This window comes from Pinus tabuliformis, chromosome 2_2 (assembly GCF_031772625.1).
Source record: "Pinus tabuliformis cultivar Carrire ecotype Pingquan chromosome 2_2, CPIR1, whole genome shotgun sequence".
NCBI lineage: Eukaryota > Viridiplantae > Streptophyta > Pinopsida > Pinales > Pinaceae > Pinus > Pinus tabuliformis.
In genome coordinates, this window is record NC_142300.1 from 392242605 (window position 1) to 392260245 (window position 17641).

The window sequence follows — 17641 nt, forward strand, 5'->3', positions numbered from 1 at the left end:
CTTGAACTTGCTAACCAAAAATTCTTACTCACTAGGAGGATTTGCTCATTTGAGATGCCCCAACCAAAGTAAAAATTGTAACACTAAGATCCCATGATTCCAGATGGAGATTCACCCTAAAGGGCTTGTCCACCACATAGAAAAGTGTACTTTTAGTGGCTAACAGAGGGCAAGATTGGAGCCTTCTCTTCCACGTGAGTGTTTGTCCCCCAATGGATAACTACTTTGATCTTGTGATGAAAGAGTTGTACCTACAAAATAAATTCATGAAGGATAGTGATAGAGGCGAAAGGTCAAGAAAGGAAAGAATAGAAAAATAAACTCAATATGACTCGAATGCACAAGAGAGTAGTTTTTGCAAATTGGTTTCTTTGTATTATGGCATCAAATGATCTCAGAGACCAAAACAGTTACTAGAGGAGAGGCTAGCCTTTTATAAAACTTTTTTTGACGACTAGACAATGGCTAGTTTGACTCCCTCTAGAAAATAATGTTTACTAGTCATCCACATGTTGGAGAATTAGTAATGTTTTAATATATTAAATTAATTTCTTGACTTTTCCCACAAAGGGGTCAAATTGACTCTCACAAAACCCAAGGAAGTCCAACATTCCACTTGCAAAGGATTTGGAAGTCAACAAGATGAAAAATAGTATCCTTTAGTGCTCTAATGTTATCCTTGACTTTTCCAAAGCTATCTCTCATACTTTTACTTGAATTTTCCATGCATAGTAACTCAAAATTGACCACCTCTTTCTCTCCAATGCCTTGATGAATTTTCCAATTCTGCCACCTAGATTTGTTGTAACTCAACCTGATTTCATTTGGGTCTTGCTTCTTTGACCAAATTATGCCTTGTGTTGCCACATCATCATTGTTCACCATGTCATCATGCCCTATGTTGGATATCTAATATCCTTGGGAATATGGGGAAACTGAGACATGGGTTTTGTTCATCTCATTTTGTAGACAAATTTTGGCATACTACATGTCAAATTCTGACAAAATCTACCCCTTAAGCCACTTGGAAACCTGTCCTACTATGTTATCATGCCCAAGTGGATGATCTCTAATTCCCTTGAGGATTTGGAAGATTTAAAACATGGTTTTTTTGTTCCTCTCGTTGAATAGATCACTTTTGACGTCATGCATGTGAAGATTTGCCCAACACTCCCCTGTTCTGTTGCCTAGAAACATGTGCCACCTGTTTGATCAGCTTTGACGAGCCATATCTTGAGAATGTCTCATCCAAATGGGAAAATTTCATGTGGCATGTCATACTCTCATTGAGCTCTGCAATTTGACACCCTGTTGACTTTTTGACTTATGAGACCACTTTGCATTGGGAAGCGTGAATGGGCTTGGGAAGTGTGAAAATGTCACTCATTGGGAGACTGCTATGTTTGAGAGACATCTGAGGGATACGTCACCAAAGTCAAGGCCACCTATAGACTTGATATACTCATAACCATGTGGAAAGACATAAGTGCACCCGATGTGGGTTGGATAGGCCCCTACATTGATGATCACCCCGACATTACAAGGCTCCCATATAACCATGAATCCTCATGTAAGTGCTCAAAGGCCCTTCAATCAGATACAAGGCAAAGAGAACCTGAAATGAACTCAAAAGGACCGACCATGGTCTGACCAAAACAAGACTGGCTCAACATGACACATGGTCTATGATGCCAACAAGGCCTCACATGTTTGGTACATGGCTTTGATCTGTGACCTTGGGCTTACAATGGTGTTTTAAAATGTTGCAACAGATATAGCTACCTCTGCTGAAAGAGGGTAACAAGGGCCTTTCCTTTTCTTTAATGTCACCACTCAAGTAAAGATATATTGGGTTTTGTATGCAATAGCGGAGTTTGTCCAAGTCGATATACTTCTCTCTTTTTTGAGCGAGTCCTGTATCCTTCCATTTTGTAGCGATAGGGTCTTGGAATTCTTCTCATCTTGCTTTCCCTCAACTTGTATCAATTCTGTTTTCACTGAGCAAGTCATGTACTTCAACAATTGAAGTTTTCCAGCTTCTCAGATTGCTCCTCACGGTGCTTATCATTTACCAGGCTAAACTTTGAGGGTTTTTTTTGTTTGCTAGGAACTTTTTGTTTGCTGCACTTGGCCATCTTTCATATTGTAGTTTTTGATCTTGATTGAAGGCTTTTGCAACGTCCTTGGAATGTTCTTGCAGTTGTATACTCTAACTCTTTATTTGCTCAACAAATTAGTTCTAGAATATGTCTTTTTCTTTAATTTAAATTATGTCAGTGGCAATATATGTGCTTATTTATTAACATTTTACTTTCCTGATTTTGTTGGACAGATACGCCAGATTACAGTAACAATTCGGTAAGAATTTTCATTTCAATATTCTTTTTTTTTTCCTGCATTATAAGTATTTTATACTAAATAAATTTTGTTTCCATTAAGAGGTAATTTATATTAATCTCAGCTACATTTTGAAATATAACTCTAGAAAATTGTGGACAAATTTTGTGGCTTTGGAAAATTGCATGTGAGTCAATGATTGATACAGTAGTGAACTATTATATCATTGCTTTTGAATATTATATAATACAATTTGTGTCCGGTAGTGTACTTGAAAGTGCAATGCATGTATCCAATTTTTTGAGCAGAGGAAATGCGTACACAAGTTGAATATATGAAAATAAATAAGCTGGACAAAGTATTAGAAACTGCAATGCATTTCATTCATTTGGGATTGCTTCCAGCATCAGATCAATACTGCTTTAGATCTAGTAAGTTATCCCTAAAAAGCATATACAGAAGTCAACAGTTATATCATTGCTCTTGAATATTACATAATACACTTTGTGTCACGTAGTGTGCAAATGCAATGCGTATGCAATTTTTGAGCCAGAGGAAATGGGTACAAAAGTCGAATAATATGAAACTAAATAAGCTGGACAAAGTATTAGAATTTAGAATCTCAATACTGCTTTAGATCTTGTAGGTTATCCCTAAATAGCATATATAGAAGTCAACAATTATATCATTGCTTTTGAATATTACATAATACAATTTGTGTCATGTAGTGTGCTTGAATGTGCAATGCATGTATGCAATTTTTGGGCGAAGGAAATGGGTACAAAAGTTGAAAAATATGAAAGAAAATGAGCTGGACAAAGTATTAGAATTTAGAATGCATTTCATCTATTTTGGATTGCTTCCGGCATCAGCTCAATACTGCTTTAGATCTTGTAGGTAATCCCCAAAAAATATATCTTGAAATCAAGAACATACAAAATAGATCAATTTCTAAAAAAAAACTGGGCCAATCTACTGCATCCCATTTTTTCTTTTTAGGTGGCTCAATGAACTTCTATTTTGATTTCTGTTTAATGTGTTCATCCATATATAGGTCCATTCTAGGTCTTCCTTTCACAGCCATCCATACAGATATCTCCTTGGCCTGTCATTATTATTGCATACCATAAGGATTGCTCTCTAAATAGGTCATCTACCAGTACAACACTGGGAGCAACAAACTACATCTACTGAATATATTGACTGGAAGAAAAAATTAAAAAAACCTTCAAATACACATTTGCAAGTTTTGTCTCACTTGTAAGTTCAAAATCAAGTTTTCGCAAAAGGCATGCTATGGACGAGTTTAATTTCTTTGCACCTAACTCTTCAACAATCACAAAAAAAATTGTTTTTAATATGCAGTTTTCAATCTGTGTCACTGGTCTGTTTTGCATCCAAAATTGGCTTGGCCCTGTCAGCTTAGTATATTACATTTTATTCAAGGCTTCTTATATTGATTTATAGGCCGACAAATTTACTATGGGTCAGTTTGAATTCCATGGAACCCGTACAACACTATTTTCCTTCATCTATTACCGCTGGGACTGGCTATAATATCCCTAATTAATTAATATTGTTAAGAAGAATTTCCATTTTTGCAATTTTGGCAATTGGGAGATATTTTGGCATTAGAACTTAGGAAAGGTGGGTTAGGAGGACCCCACTTGAACTTTTGAGAAAAGAAGGCTTCCAAACATTAGAAAAGGAAATAAATCAAAGTGCAAGTCGAATATGGGGGCCACTCCAAAGGTGTAAATTTTAGGTATGTTCTATGCTAGAGTAATTTATTTAAGTTCTTTTCCATATTAGCAATCACATCAGCATAAAGTAAACTGCAGATAGAACATAAATATAAATCGCAGAAGACAAGCCAAGACAAGAGGACACAAGATGTGGCGCTAGCCAGGGACAAACCCCACAATGTGTGGGGAAACCCTTGATCAATTCTTCTTTTATGTTCTTCAAAGTTTAGCAGAGAAAGAGATAGAGTACATTTACAATAGAAGTCAATACTTTGACTTTGGATATCGGCAGAGATCAGTTGAAGACATATTGCTACAACTGATTCTCTAAGGTGACTCCTTCACCTATCATAGTGCTGCATCTCGTCCATTTGCTGCACCTTACTGTGAGGTACCATCATGCTACATCTTGCATCATCATGCTGCTCATGCTTTCATCACTATGCTGCCCATAGATCATGCTGCCCCATTCTCGTATCATCATGCTGCCCTTGCTAATGTGCCCATCATGCAGCTGTCCTTCTATTGCTTCATCATGCTGCAACATAGTCCTTCTGTTGTTTCATTATGCTGCAACATAGTCCTTCTGTTGTTTCATTATACAGCCATATGCATATCAGCCTTAGCTACTTGCTATGGCTTGCAGCCTAGCAAAGCAACGAGGCTATAGTTCCAGAATCTACACAATCCTTCTTTAGTCATGCTCTCACCTACAACAATCCGAATTCATACATTGTCTAGGATATCTCCTCAATGCCGTCTTGACACAAAGAGATCTGCTACTAGAATGGACTGCTCAGACAACCTGAAGATGACATTGATTTGCTCTTCAAGGTCTACTTTTGCCTTGCTTGCTGGGAGCTATCCAATGATTGAGTTCCTTAGGCCTAGAACCAACCCTATTCCAGATTTTCACCTTAGGACTCTTCTAGCCTTCATAAACCCTCAATACAATGGTTAACCTTCTTCACATGAGTCTGCCTTTTAACCAAACTCAAGACCAGGCATTTTCTGTGATAATGAGGGTAGACAAAGTGATGCCCTAACATAATGCAAATCTGCTTCTTATACTAGCGGATCCCTGCACCCATCTTCATAGGAAATATGAGATCAGTTCCTCCCTTTATGCGAGTTCTGTCCTTCCATTATAGCGTATACCTGTACCCAAGATTCACGTGGATTCCAGAGATGAAACCCGAGTTCTGTTCCTCGTTTAAGCGTATACATGTTTCCATTGACTAGCGTAATGAACAACGTATCTATTGAATCATTGACCAGCGTAAAGAACAACGTAACTATTGATTCATTGACCAGCGTAATGAACAACAGCCTCATCCTATAAGGTGTTTTTGATGCTGGAGCTACCCCTGGCACTAATTGAATAGAAAAGTCTACCTCCCTGTGAGGTGGCAACTCTGTAATGTCTTCAGGAAATATATCCTGAAACTGTTGCAAAACTAGCCTAACTAGGTATCTTCTCAACACATCTGCATTCTCAAACTCCTTATCCTTATCACTAGAAATGTGTACTGCAAATAACATACACCCTTTCATGCGGCTACGCTTTGCTTGCATAGCTGTCACCATCCTATCTGATGTGGTTTTCTTCTTAGCTTGCAAGACTCTTGGTTCGCCATTGTCATCAACACACTCAATAGCTTTATCATAGTAGGCTACCTTGGTTCTATGAAGATACAACCAATCCATGCCTAACAACATACTGTATGATCCCAACGGTAATACATTTAGATGTGTTGTGGTAGACATACCATTCAAGTCAAATGCACAAGCTCTTACCCAATGATGAACTTGCTTCTTTGTACCTGTAGCCAACTGCACTAACCAAGACTTTGCATGCAATTCCTTACTCAAACCACACTTATCCACCAAGTCAGGACTAACATAGCTATAATTAGATCCAGGGTCAATCAAAATAGAAATAACTTGATCACAAAGCTTACCGTCCATCTCAATGATAGATGCCTGGTGTTCTACTTGTCTATTGTCCACTGTTGCATAAATACGAGGAATACTCTGGCCAACATCCCCAACAGTCTGTGCCTCCTGTGCACTGTATATCTTAGGCCTACCACCCTGATGCTGCAAACAATCTCTCCTAAGGTGTTCCTCACCACATGTCCAACACTCCAATCGACCAGTGCCCTCACCTCTATGTTACTGCTGTTGTGACCCGTGTCCCTGTCTAGCTGCATTAAACTTCTTTTGCAGTGCCATATTTTCTTTCCCATCTGCATTCTGAGGCCTTGTTCTCTTAGGCTGCCATTTACCTCTACCTTTGTCTTTTCCCTTCCATCTTTACTGAGATTCATTCTTACACTTTGACTGTTCATAGCAATGCTTCAATTTCCCAATGACTTCCTCAAGTGACCGAGGCTCGTCATACTCAATCCGATCTCTAAATGCTAATGGAAAACCACTGACAAATATCTGAAATTTAGCCTTCTCATCAGTAAGATACGGTACATACCTCAATAGCTCCAGAAACTTGGTCATGTACTCTTCATCTGTCATTGATCCCATCTTTAGCTCATAGAATTCTTTGGCCTTACTGTTGTAGTACCTCTCTAACAAGTACTTCTTCTTGAAAAGCCTCTTGAACTCCCGCCAACTCAAGTCATCTATCTTGATGTCTCTGACCCGCTTAACATCTTCCCACCAGATGTTTGCTTTACCTTTCAAGCTGAAGATAGTTATTATGGCCTTCATGTTATCTGTGTACTCATGCAACTCAAATAATTTGTTCATCCCAAGTATCCAAGCCTCTGCATCTTCCGGCTTCATTACATCTCCATTAGTAGTAGGTGGTTTTGCTTTCTTGAATTCATGCGGCAAGTATCCCCTATTACTCCTCTTGTAAGGATGATAACGATGATGATCATGATGTCTATCAGAACCATAACTAGAATAGTACCTGTACTCATCGCCCCTTCTATCCGGAGTGTCTAACAACCTGCCATCCCTCACTGTATTAGATCAATCCGACCTGTGTCTACCAGGAGACCTATTGCCATATGCCCCATTGGTTCTATCCTCATGTGCATGGTTGATATGAAGCGGCCCTTGTCGTTGCAAGTCTGGCAAACACTAATGAAGTATTGCATTAGCCTTTGCTTTCTTCTCTTGTGCCTGTATGGTTTGGTCATTATCTGCCTTACAACTCTTTATCTCTTCCTTCAAACTCCTCAATGTATCTGCCAAATTAGAAGTGTGCCCCGCACCACGCTGTTCATCTGATGCATAGGGAGATTCTATGTAGTCTACCACCTTGCTAGCCATTTGATTTTTTTTCCGCAATGCATAATATGTCAGATAAACCAAATCACAATAAATCAACGTACCTTAGCATAATTTGGGGAGGTTACCTCGTCTGCAAGATCAACAAATCAACATGATACATGTATAACATAAACATAACAACACAGAAATAAATGTATCAACACATAAATATCGTTCTAAATAAAGTTCAATCATCAATGGAAGGCCATATCAACAATGCATGCTATGATGTCATGCATGACAACAACCATTACACAATTGTACACATTGCCACATGAAACCAATGACATGCATAAGCAATTCCTAATCAACTACACCTACGCATAAATGCATGTAGTCGAACATAAGCGATCAATTCTTGTAATCAATCTACAAGACTGATACATGTAATCAAATCTACAAGAATGTAGCCTAACATACAAGGATGTAAGTAGGCGACATAAAATCAACATGTAAGCGACATATAACACTATGTAACCAACGATATACTCATGACAAATGCATTCCACAAAATCAACATCAAATTCATCATGGAAACCTTATTACAACCAAAATCAATCATCTAGCAAATGCAACAAGCACATGGAATGCAACTGTAAAAGACACACATGCAACTGACATGTGTGTTGTGAAAATTCCTCAATCGGAATCCCTACTGCAGCAATTGATAATATTACTCCTATTTGTTAAATTCCTTTAAACAAATTACTTGCAGTTTCCTACGACAAATATCATAATACATACACTGCAACCTTCACTTAATTAAATTATATGTGGAAACAAGAGATTGAGCAAGAAAGAAAATACAACACAAATGACACCGTTATTTTTGGACAAATGTCCCCGGAAAAACCCAATGTGGGAAAACTGGTGCAGTAACTCTGAGGGTTTTATATTATTAAGCAGTAGTTTCTAAATACAACTCTGGATGCCCTTCCGACAATCCAGTTACAGAGAAAATAAATTGGTAGAAAAACTTAATGAGATTACCTCACTCTAACCGACAATTCCAGCCGCTCCGGCAGCTGAACTCACTGTTCCCGACTATCTCTGCGCTTGCCCTACGTAGGCCCCACGTTAGCCTCAACAGGCTCTGCGTCAGCCCAACTGGGAAACATTTGCCCTTTGGAGCAATTTCTAGCCCTCTCGGCTTAGAAATGTCAGCGCCTCTGTAAAACTCAGATTTCTGCATGGGTGACTGAGTTGCCTCTACGTGAACCCTTCTAGCTCTGCGTGGGCCCTTCTGCCCCAACATCAACCCTTCTGGCTCAGCATCAACCCGTCTGGTGTCTCTTTGCCTCTCTCTGCTTTGTATCTTGGGCTCTGGAGAAGATACCAACCCAACTATCCATGCCCCTCACGGTAAAAGAAATCTATTCGATCAAAATTTCCTCCTGAGTACTTCTCACTTCAGAAATTTGATCTCTTGATCTCTCGGTGTGTTTTCCAAATGACCATCAAGCTCTCTTAAATAATCTTCTCGTTGACATTCAACGACCCAGATTAAAAGCTAATTAATGGCTATGATAATTTTAGCTTGATTCTCGTCTTCTTCTGGAAGTTACACCCACAATTAGATTAATACCCATTAATATATTTAATTTACCAAGTTTAGACTTAGGGCCCCATTAAAAAATATTAAATATTTTAATAAAATTCTCCCTGGGTGGAATTTCCCAAAACTCTTTCTGGGTTCTTTGGAATACATGTGCCCAAGCTTCCCTACACAATTTGAGGCCTAGAGCACATCCGATGCTACCCCAAATCAACACATGCATGACCAACGCACACCGGCCATCTAGTCCGAGGGGTGAACCATGCTATGATACCACTCTGTAACACCCTCCTCCCACATCTACCCAAGTAACTAGCCAACCGGGGTAAACATGCGACAAGAGGCTACTATGATTGGATTCGACCTCCTATGTGACCTTAAGGAAGTGGAATTGACGAAAACATCACACACAGTCATCCAACATTAGCTTCAGGACCCACAAAAACCAATCCAACACTTCAGACAGCTTGCCCTTGGGTCCTACTGAAGTTTTGACCATCTTAGGCCTCAGTCGCTCTCATGCTATAGGCATGACAATGTCCAGAAACCCAAAGTCGCTCTCACAAGCTTATGTGCCAGCGTCCAGGGACCCAATTTGCCAGTTCTGTGCCAGTGACCCCAAGATTTAAGCCACTTTTTCAGGCTCAGAGCCTAGGTCACTGCCTAGAATGGAGTGATAGCTTAATATCAGTGAAAGAACAGGAAAACAATGATGCCAAAGAATTAATTTGAATAAGACCTTAACTAGACCCCTACTAGCCATGACAGACATTTTGTCAAACATATCATCAACATGTAACCTACAGGTGTAAACAATAGAATTAAGTGTAGGGATCTCATACTTATCTCAGAATCGCTATGAACCATTGTTCCCTCATGTCATTTGTTGCATTATCATCTATTAGGTCATAGATACATTATCCATTCATTCACAAGTAAAAACATGCTGAGAGCCATACATAGCTGTTGTCATAAAACATACATATAACCAACATAATAGGGACAAAAATATCATAAACATTTCAGCCATAAAATCTACATATACATCAGTACATTTACACATGAAAATCAAGGGAATGAATTTCTCATTAATGAATGCAGAAACCAATTGGAGATGGGACTACCACGTTCCGCACAACCATACATTCATTGAGCTAAGTCTCTCTTCAGCATATCACCCCTGTGCCATATTCCAAGCATGAATGTGGAACACATAGAACACACCAAAAAACACCAACAAGCATGGATGCCACTAGAGTTCTCGGCCTACATCATGAGGAATTTGAGTGCCTCCTTGTCTCTCAAACTTTATCGTAATCCACAGTCCAATCCAGGGATCACTAGGCCCTACACCGAGACACATTCTCTAGGCTTTATCGTACATCCCATCCCAGGACTACTAGGCCCAATGGAGAGAAATCCACCTCTTCGCTTTATCGTATATCCCACCATTCATTGGCAAGGATTCCTAGGCCCACCGAGGCACACAATCTGGCTTTACCACAACCCACAGTCCAGTTCAGGGGTTACTAGGCCAATGGCTTTACCGTGATCCACAGTCCGGTTCAGGGACCACTAGGCCATGTGTTTGTTAGTTCAGAGATCCACCCCACTCAGCTTCGAATCCATCTGGCCATCCCACATTAACCGAATATGAGAAACCCATCTCATCAAAGCTATTAGGAAATGGCAAGGCTAGGCTGAAGAACACTGTCACACCTAGAAAAACCCATGCCATGATAGAAAAGAACCACATGCAATACCATGCATGCCAAATCTAGCAAGGAAAATACACATGCAAGTCGATACCTGCAATGAAGCCTATTGTAGCTGCTTGATCCCGCCTTTCCCTGCTTGATATTTGCTTCCTCTTGCCTTCCTTGCCTTTCTTGCTCCAATGCCAAAGTTCTCCAAGCAACTCTAAGTGTCCAAGAGTGTGTGAGAGAGAGAATAATAATAGAGCTGCAAAGCTAAATTGACAAAAGGTTACCAAATGATCCTCAGAATCTTTTTTGTGAATGAGGCCTCTATTTTCTTCATTTTCCATTATTTTCCTTCATTTTCCTTTTCACATGCAACTTGTGACCTTTCACCTCCCTTTTCTCCTAATTTCCATTATTTTCATAAATAATTGTGCCAAAAATGCCATTTTGCCTTTCCAAAGCCTTAACCATTGCCTTTGCCAATTTCTTTAGCCATAAACAACCAAATGAACACCCCCTAGGATGTCTTGTTCAACATTCAACTTGGAATAAGTGTCCCATCAACCGTGGTTAATGTTTTTAACTTTTATTACATGGAATTTTCACCAGGGCTGTTACAAAACCCTCCCCCTTGGGGGACACCTTCCTCTGTGTTCAATCACACATATACCTCAACAACCCATTGAAAGAAGACATATTGTTGATGGAGCTTTATAATATAGCTCGATGCAGTGTTTATAATGAAGGACCTGCTCAAAAGCAAAACATCATAACAACATACCACATACTAGAGCTTTATGACATAGCTCTTTACGGTATTTACAATGATCATCCTGCTGAGTGCTAACCCACATGACATCATAACCACATGATAACATAGTAACATGGCAACATAATCATAATGACATGACACCCATACCGCTGAGTGGAACTTTATAACATAGCTCATGGCGGTATTTACATCCAAAGACATGTACATATCATAATATCACCAAAATATATACCAAAAAGATGTACCAAAACATATACTAGAACATCATATCACAACATATACCAAAACTCCATATCAAAGCATAAACCAAAACACAATATCAAAGTTGCTTTGCCTCAACTAGAAAACTAGGAAGGATACATAGCCCGCATCTGAATTGCCATCTCACATGTAGCTTCATCGGGCCCAAGGTGCTTCCATTGCACTTTAACTTGCTCGATTGCTCAGTTCCGAAGCATGACCATATTTTTCTGTAATATATACTGAAGCTCCGACTGGATTCTCCATCTGGTTCCACCTGCAATACAAACTAGTCAATCACATGATCAACATCCTTAACATACTTCTTAAGCAAATATACATGGAAAACATCATGGACTTTCACTGTCGGAGGCAGTGCAAGTCGATAGGCTACTGGCCCAATCCTCTCAATCATACTGAATGGTCCACAAAACCATGGTGCGAGTTTGGCACAAGATCCAATCCGCAAGGAGCTCTTCTTCGGTTTGATGCGCAAGTACACCTGTTCCCTGACTTGTAACTCTTTGAACAACCTGTTCCTATTGCATAACCCTTCTGCCTATCCTGTGCTACCTTTAGATTCTTCTTGATCACCTACATTTCCTGTTCCATGTTTGCCAACATATCTGGTCCAATCAATACCTTGCTAACCGGATCACTCCAACTGATAAGAGTGTTACAACTCCAAACATACAATGCCTCAAAAGGACTCATCATCAATGCCTCCTGATAATCGTTGTTGTATGCTAACTCTACCAAAGGAAGATACTCTTCCCACTTCCGCTGCTGATGCATCACATACATCCTCAACATGTCCTCCAATATCCTGTTGACCCACTCTGTGTGTCCATCTATCTACAGATGATAGTTTGTACTGAAGGCCAACTCTGTGCCCAAATCTACAAATAATTCCTTCTAGAACTTGGAAATGAACTTCGCATCATTGTCTGAGACAATCTTCTTTGGAATAGCATGTACCCTGCCCACATCTCTAATGAATACCTGTGCTACATCGCTAGCTGAGAATGTAGACTTCACTGGAATGAAATGTGCAACCTTTGTCAACCTGTCCACGATAACCATGATGGAATCATGCTGTCTCACTGTGTGCGGCAATCCTATGATGATATCCATGGAAATAACCTCCCATTTCCATTTGGTAATTGTGATCGGCTGTAACAGTCCCCCTGGATGTTTTCACTCTCTGACAGTCGAAACACCTCGCCACAAACTCTGCTACATCCCTCTTCAAGTTCGGCCAATAGTAAAATCTTGTCATTACTGTCAGTGTCTTCTGATAACTTGGGTGACCCGAATATGGTTTTGCATGAAATTCTCGCAAGATCACCTTTTTGATCTCACTGTTATCCGATACATATATAACCTGTCTCAGAACCTGAACAATCCATCTGTTGTAAGACAATAATCCATACCTTGTTCACCTGCGCTTGTACCTGTACCCATACCCGTGCCTGTACATGTACTACCACTTGTACATGCACCACTACATGTACCTGTACCTGTACTACCATCTGTAGTTGTACCAGTACCCTGCTGCAACCTGTGCACAATCTCCATATACCTATCTTGTAGATCTGTTCCATAGGAGCTAGTAGCTGCCAAGTGATTTACTTGAATCCGCATGTTGAGAGCGTCCGCCACCCTGTTCTCCTTACATTTGATGTACCTGATCTTGAAATCAAACTCACTGATCGTGGCCAACCATCTAGCCTACCTGGCATTCAGATTCAGCTGGTCAAACAAATACCTCAACCCAATGTGATCACTCATAAGTACAAACCTCCTGCCAAGAAGATAATGCCTCCACATCTTCAATGCATGTATGATCGTTGCTAACTCAAGATCATGTGTCGGGTAGTTCTACTCGTGCTCGTTTAGTTTCCAGGACTCATAGCATACCACCTGTCCATCCTGCATAAGGACTCCACCAAGCCCTCTCTTGCAAGCATCTGTGCATACCACAAACTCTTTGTCCGGATCTGCAATTTGTAGCACTGGTGCATGTGTCAACAACTGCTTAAGCTTCTCAAAGCTAGCCTCACACTCCTTTGTCCATTCGAACTTCTTACCTTTCCTTTGCAATGATGTGATAGGATAAGCAATCTACGAGAAGTTCTTGATGAACCTCCTATAATAGCTTACCAGACCCATGAAAGATCTCACCTCATCCACACTCTTAGGAGCTACCTACTCCGTGATGGCCCTTATCTTTTCTGGATCTACTGCAATGCCCCCCTTGGAGACAACATGTCCCAAGTAATGTACCTCAGTCTGAAAGAAGCTACACTTGCTGAGCTTAGCATACAACTGATGCTCTCTCAACAACCTCAACACTGCTTCTAAATGCTCGACATGCTCTTCCTCATTTTTAGAATATACCAATATATCATCAATGAACACAATAACAAACTTATCCAAATATGGACACAACACACTATTCATCAAACACATAAATGTAGTTGGAGCATTAATTAAGCCAAATGGAACAACAACAAACTCATAATGCCCATACCTGGTCCGGAATGCAGTCTTGTAAATGTCCTCTTTCATGCGTACCTAATGGTATCCGAATCTCAGATCAATCTTCGAGAACACTTATGCTCCCTTCAGCTGATTGAACAAGTCATCAATCCTCGACAAAGGGTACCTCTTCTTGATGGTCACTCTGTTCAACTACCTATAATCGATGCATAGTTTGCGAGTACCATTTTTCTTCTTCACGAACAATATTGGTGCGCCCCAAGGTGATACACTTGGCCTAATACATCCCTTGTCCAACATTTCTTTCAACTACAACTTTAACTCAACCAACTCAGGTGTGCTCATCCTGTAACGTGTTTTTGATGCTGAAGCTGCCCCTGGCACTAAATCAATAGAAAAGTCTACCTCCCTGTGAGGTGGAAACTCTTAATGTCCTCAGGAAATACATCTTGAAACTGTTGCAATACTGGGTACCTGCTCGTCACATATGCATCCTCAACCTCCTTACCCTTATCACTAGAAATGTGTATTGCAAATAACATACACCCTTTCCTGCGGCTGCGTTTGCTTGCATAGCTGTCACCATCCTAACTGATATGGATTTCTTTTTACCCTGCAAGACTCTTGGTTCTCCATTGTCATCAACACACTCAATAGCTTTATCATAGTAGTCTACCTTGGTTCTATGAAGATACTACCAATCCATGCCCAACAACATACTGTATGATCCCAACGGTAATACATTTAGATGTGCTGCAGTAGACATACCATTCAAGTCAAATGCACAAGCTCTTACCCAATGATGAACTCCCTTCTTTGTACCTATAGGCAATTGCACAAACCAAGACTCTGCATGCAATTTCTTACTCAAACCACACTTATCTACCAAGTCAGGAGTAACATTGCTATAATTAGATCCAGGGTCAATCAAAATAGAAATAACTTGATCACAAAGCTCACTGTCCATCTCAATGATAAATGCTTGGTGTTCTGCGCGTCTGTTGTCCGCTGCTGCATAAATATGAGGAATACTTTGGCCAACATCCCCAACATTCTGTGCCTCCTGTGCATTGTATATCTTAGGCCTACCACCCTAATGCTGCAGACAATCCCTCCTAAGGTGTTCCTCACCACATGTCCAACACTCCAACCGACCAATTCCATCAGGTTTGTGTTGCTGCTGTTGTGACTCATGTCCCTGTCTCGCTGCACTAAACTTCTTTTGCGGTGTGATATTTTCTTTCCCATCTGCATTCTGAGGCCTTGTTCTCTTAGGATGCCATTTACCTCACCTTTGTCTTTTCCCTTCCATCCTTTGCTGAGATTCATTCTTACGCTTTGACTATTGATAACAATGCTTCAATTTCCTAAAGAGTTCCTCAAGTGACCGAGGCTCGTCATACTCAATCCGATCTCTAAATGCTAATGGCAAACCACTGACAAATCTCTGAACTTTAGCCTTCTCATCAGTAAGATACGGTACATACCTCAATAACTCCAGAAACTTGGTTGTGTACTCTTCATCTGTCATTGATTCCATCTTTAGCTCATAGAATTCTTTGGTCTTACTCTCGTAGTACTTCTCTGACAAGTACTTCTTCTTGAAAATCCTGTTGAACTCCTGCCAACTCAAGTCATCTGTCCTGATGTCTCTGACCCGCTTAACATCATCCCACCAGATGTCTGCTTTACCTTTCAAGCTGAAGATAGCTATTCTGGCCTTCATCTTATCTGTGTACTCATGCAACTCAAAGAATTTGTTCATCCCAAGTATCCAAGCCTCTGCATATTTCAGATTCTTCACATCTCCATCAAAAGTAGGTGGTTTTGTTTTCTTGAATTCATCCGGCAAGTATCCTCTATCACTCCTCCTGTAAGGATGATATCGATGACGATCATAATATCTATCAGAACTAAAACTAGAATAGTACTTGTACTCATCGCCCCTCCTATCCGGAGTGTCCAACAACTTGCCATCTCTCACTGTATCAGATCTATCCGACCTGTGTCTACCAGGAGACCTACTGCCATATGCCCCATTAGTTTTATCCTCATGTCCATGGCTGATCTGAAGCGGCCCTTGTCACTGCAAGTCTGACAAGCTCTGAAGAAGTATTTCATTACCTCTACTTGCTTCTCTTGTGCCTGTATGATCTGATCATTATTTGACTTACAACTCCTTATCTCTTACTTTAAGCTCCCTAGTGTATCTGCCAAATCAGAAGTGTGCCCTGCACCACGCTGCTCATCTGATGCATAGGGAGATTCTGTGTAGTCTACCACCTTGTTATCCATTTGATCTTTTTCCTGCAATGCATAATATGTCAGATAAACCAAATCACAATAAATTAACGTACCTTAACATAATTTGAGGAGGTTACCTCGTCTGCAAGATCAACAAATCAGTGTGATACATGTATAACATAAACATAAAAACACATAGAAATAAATGTATAATCACATAAACATCATTCTAATTAGGGTCCAGTCATCAATGGAAGGCCATATCAACAATGCATGCTATGACCTCATGCATGACAACACCATTACGCAATTGTACACATTGCCACATGCAACCAACATGCATAAGCAATTCCTAATCAACTACACCTACGCATAAACGCATCTAGTCGAAGATAAGCGATCAATTCTTGTAACCAACCTACAAGACTGATACATGTAATCAAATCTACAAGAATGTAGCTTGACATACAAAGATTCAAGTAGGAGACATAAAATCAACATGTAAGCGACATATAACAATATGTAACCAGTCATATACTCATGACAAATGCATTCCACAAAATCAACATCAAATTCAACATGACAACCTTACTACAACCATAATCAATCATCCAACAAATGCAACAAGCACATGGAATGCAAGTGTAAAAGACACACATGCAACTGACATGCATGCATGACCAACACACACTGCCCATCCAGTCCGAGGGGTGAACCATGCTCTGATACCACTCTGTAACACCCTCCTCCCACATCTACCCAAGTAACTAGCCAATCGGGGTAAACATGTGACGAGAGGCTACTATGATTGGATTCGACCTCCTATGTGACCTTAAGGAAGTGGAATCGATGGAAACATCACACACAGTCATCCAACATCAACTTTAGGACACATAGAAACCAATCCAACACTTCAGACAGCTTGCCTTTGGGTCCTACTGAAGTTTTGACCATCATAGGGCTTAGTCGCTCTCATGCTATAGGCATGACAACGTCCAGAAACCCAAAGTCGCTCTCACAGGCTTATGTGCCAGCATCCATGGACCCAATTTCCCAGTTCTATGCCAGTGATCCCGGGATTTAAGCCATTTTTTCAGGCCCAAAGCCCAGGTCACTGCCCAGAATGGAGTGATAGCTTAAGATCAATAAATGAACAGGGAAACAATGATGCCAAAGCAATAAGTTGAACAAGAATTTAACCAGACCCCTACTAGCTATGACAGGCATTTTGTCAAACATATCATCA

General features: G+C 40.3%; 1 protein-coding gene across 1 annotated transcript in view; it reads left to right on the forward strand.

The window, feature by feature from the left end:
• The window catches only part of LOC149192916 (uncharacterized), a 194144-nt gene that overhangs the window by 139885 nt on the left and 36618 nt on the right, over positions 1–17641 (forward strand). The window contains exon 3 of the mRNA XM_089404726.1: positions 2333–2358. Coding sequence (XP_089260852.1) covers positions 2333–2358 — 26 coding nt within the window. The remainder of the gene's footprint in view (positions 1–2332; positions 2359–17641) is intronic.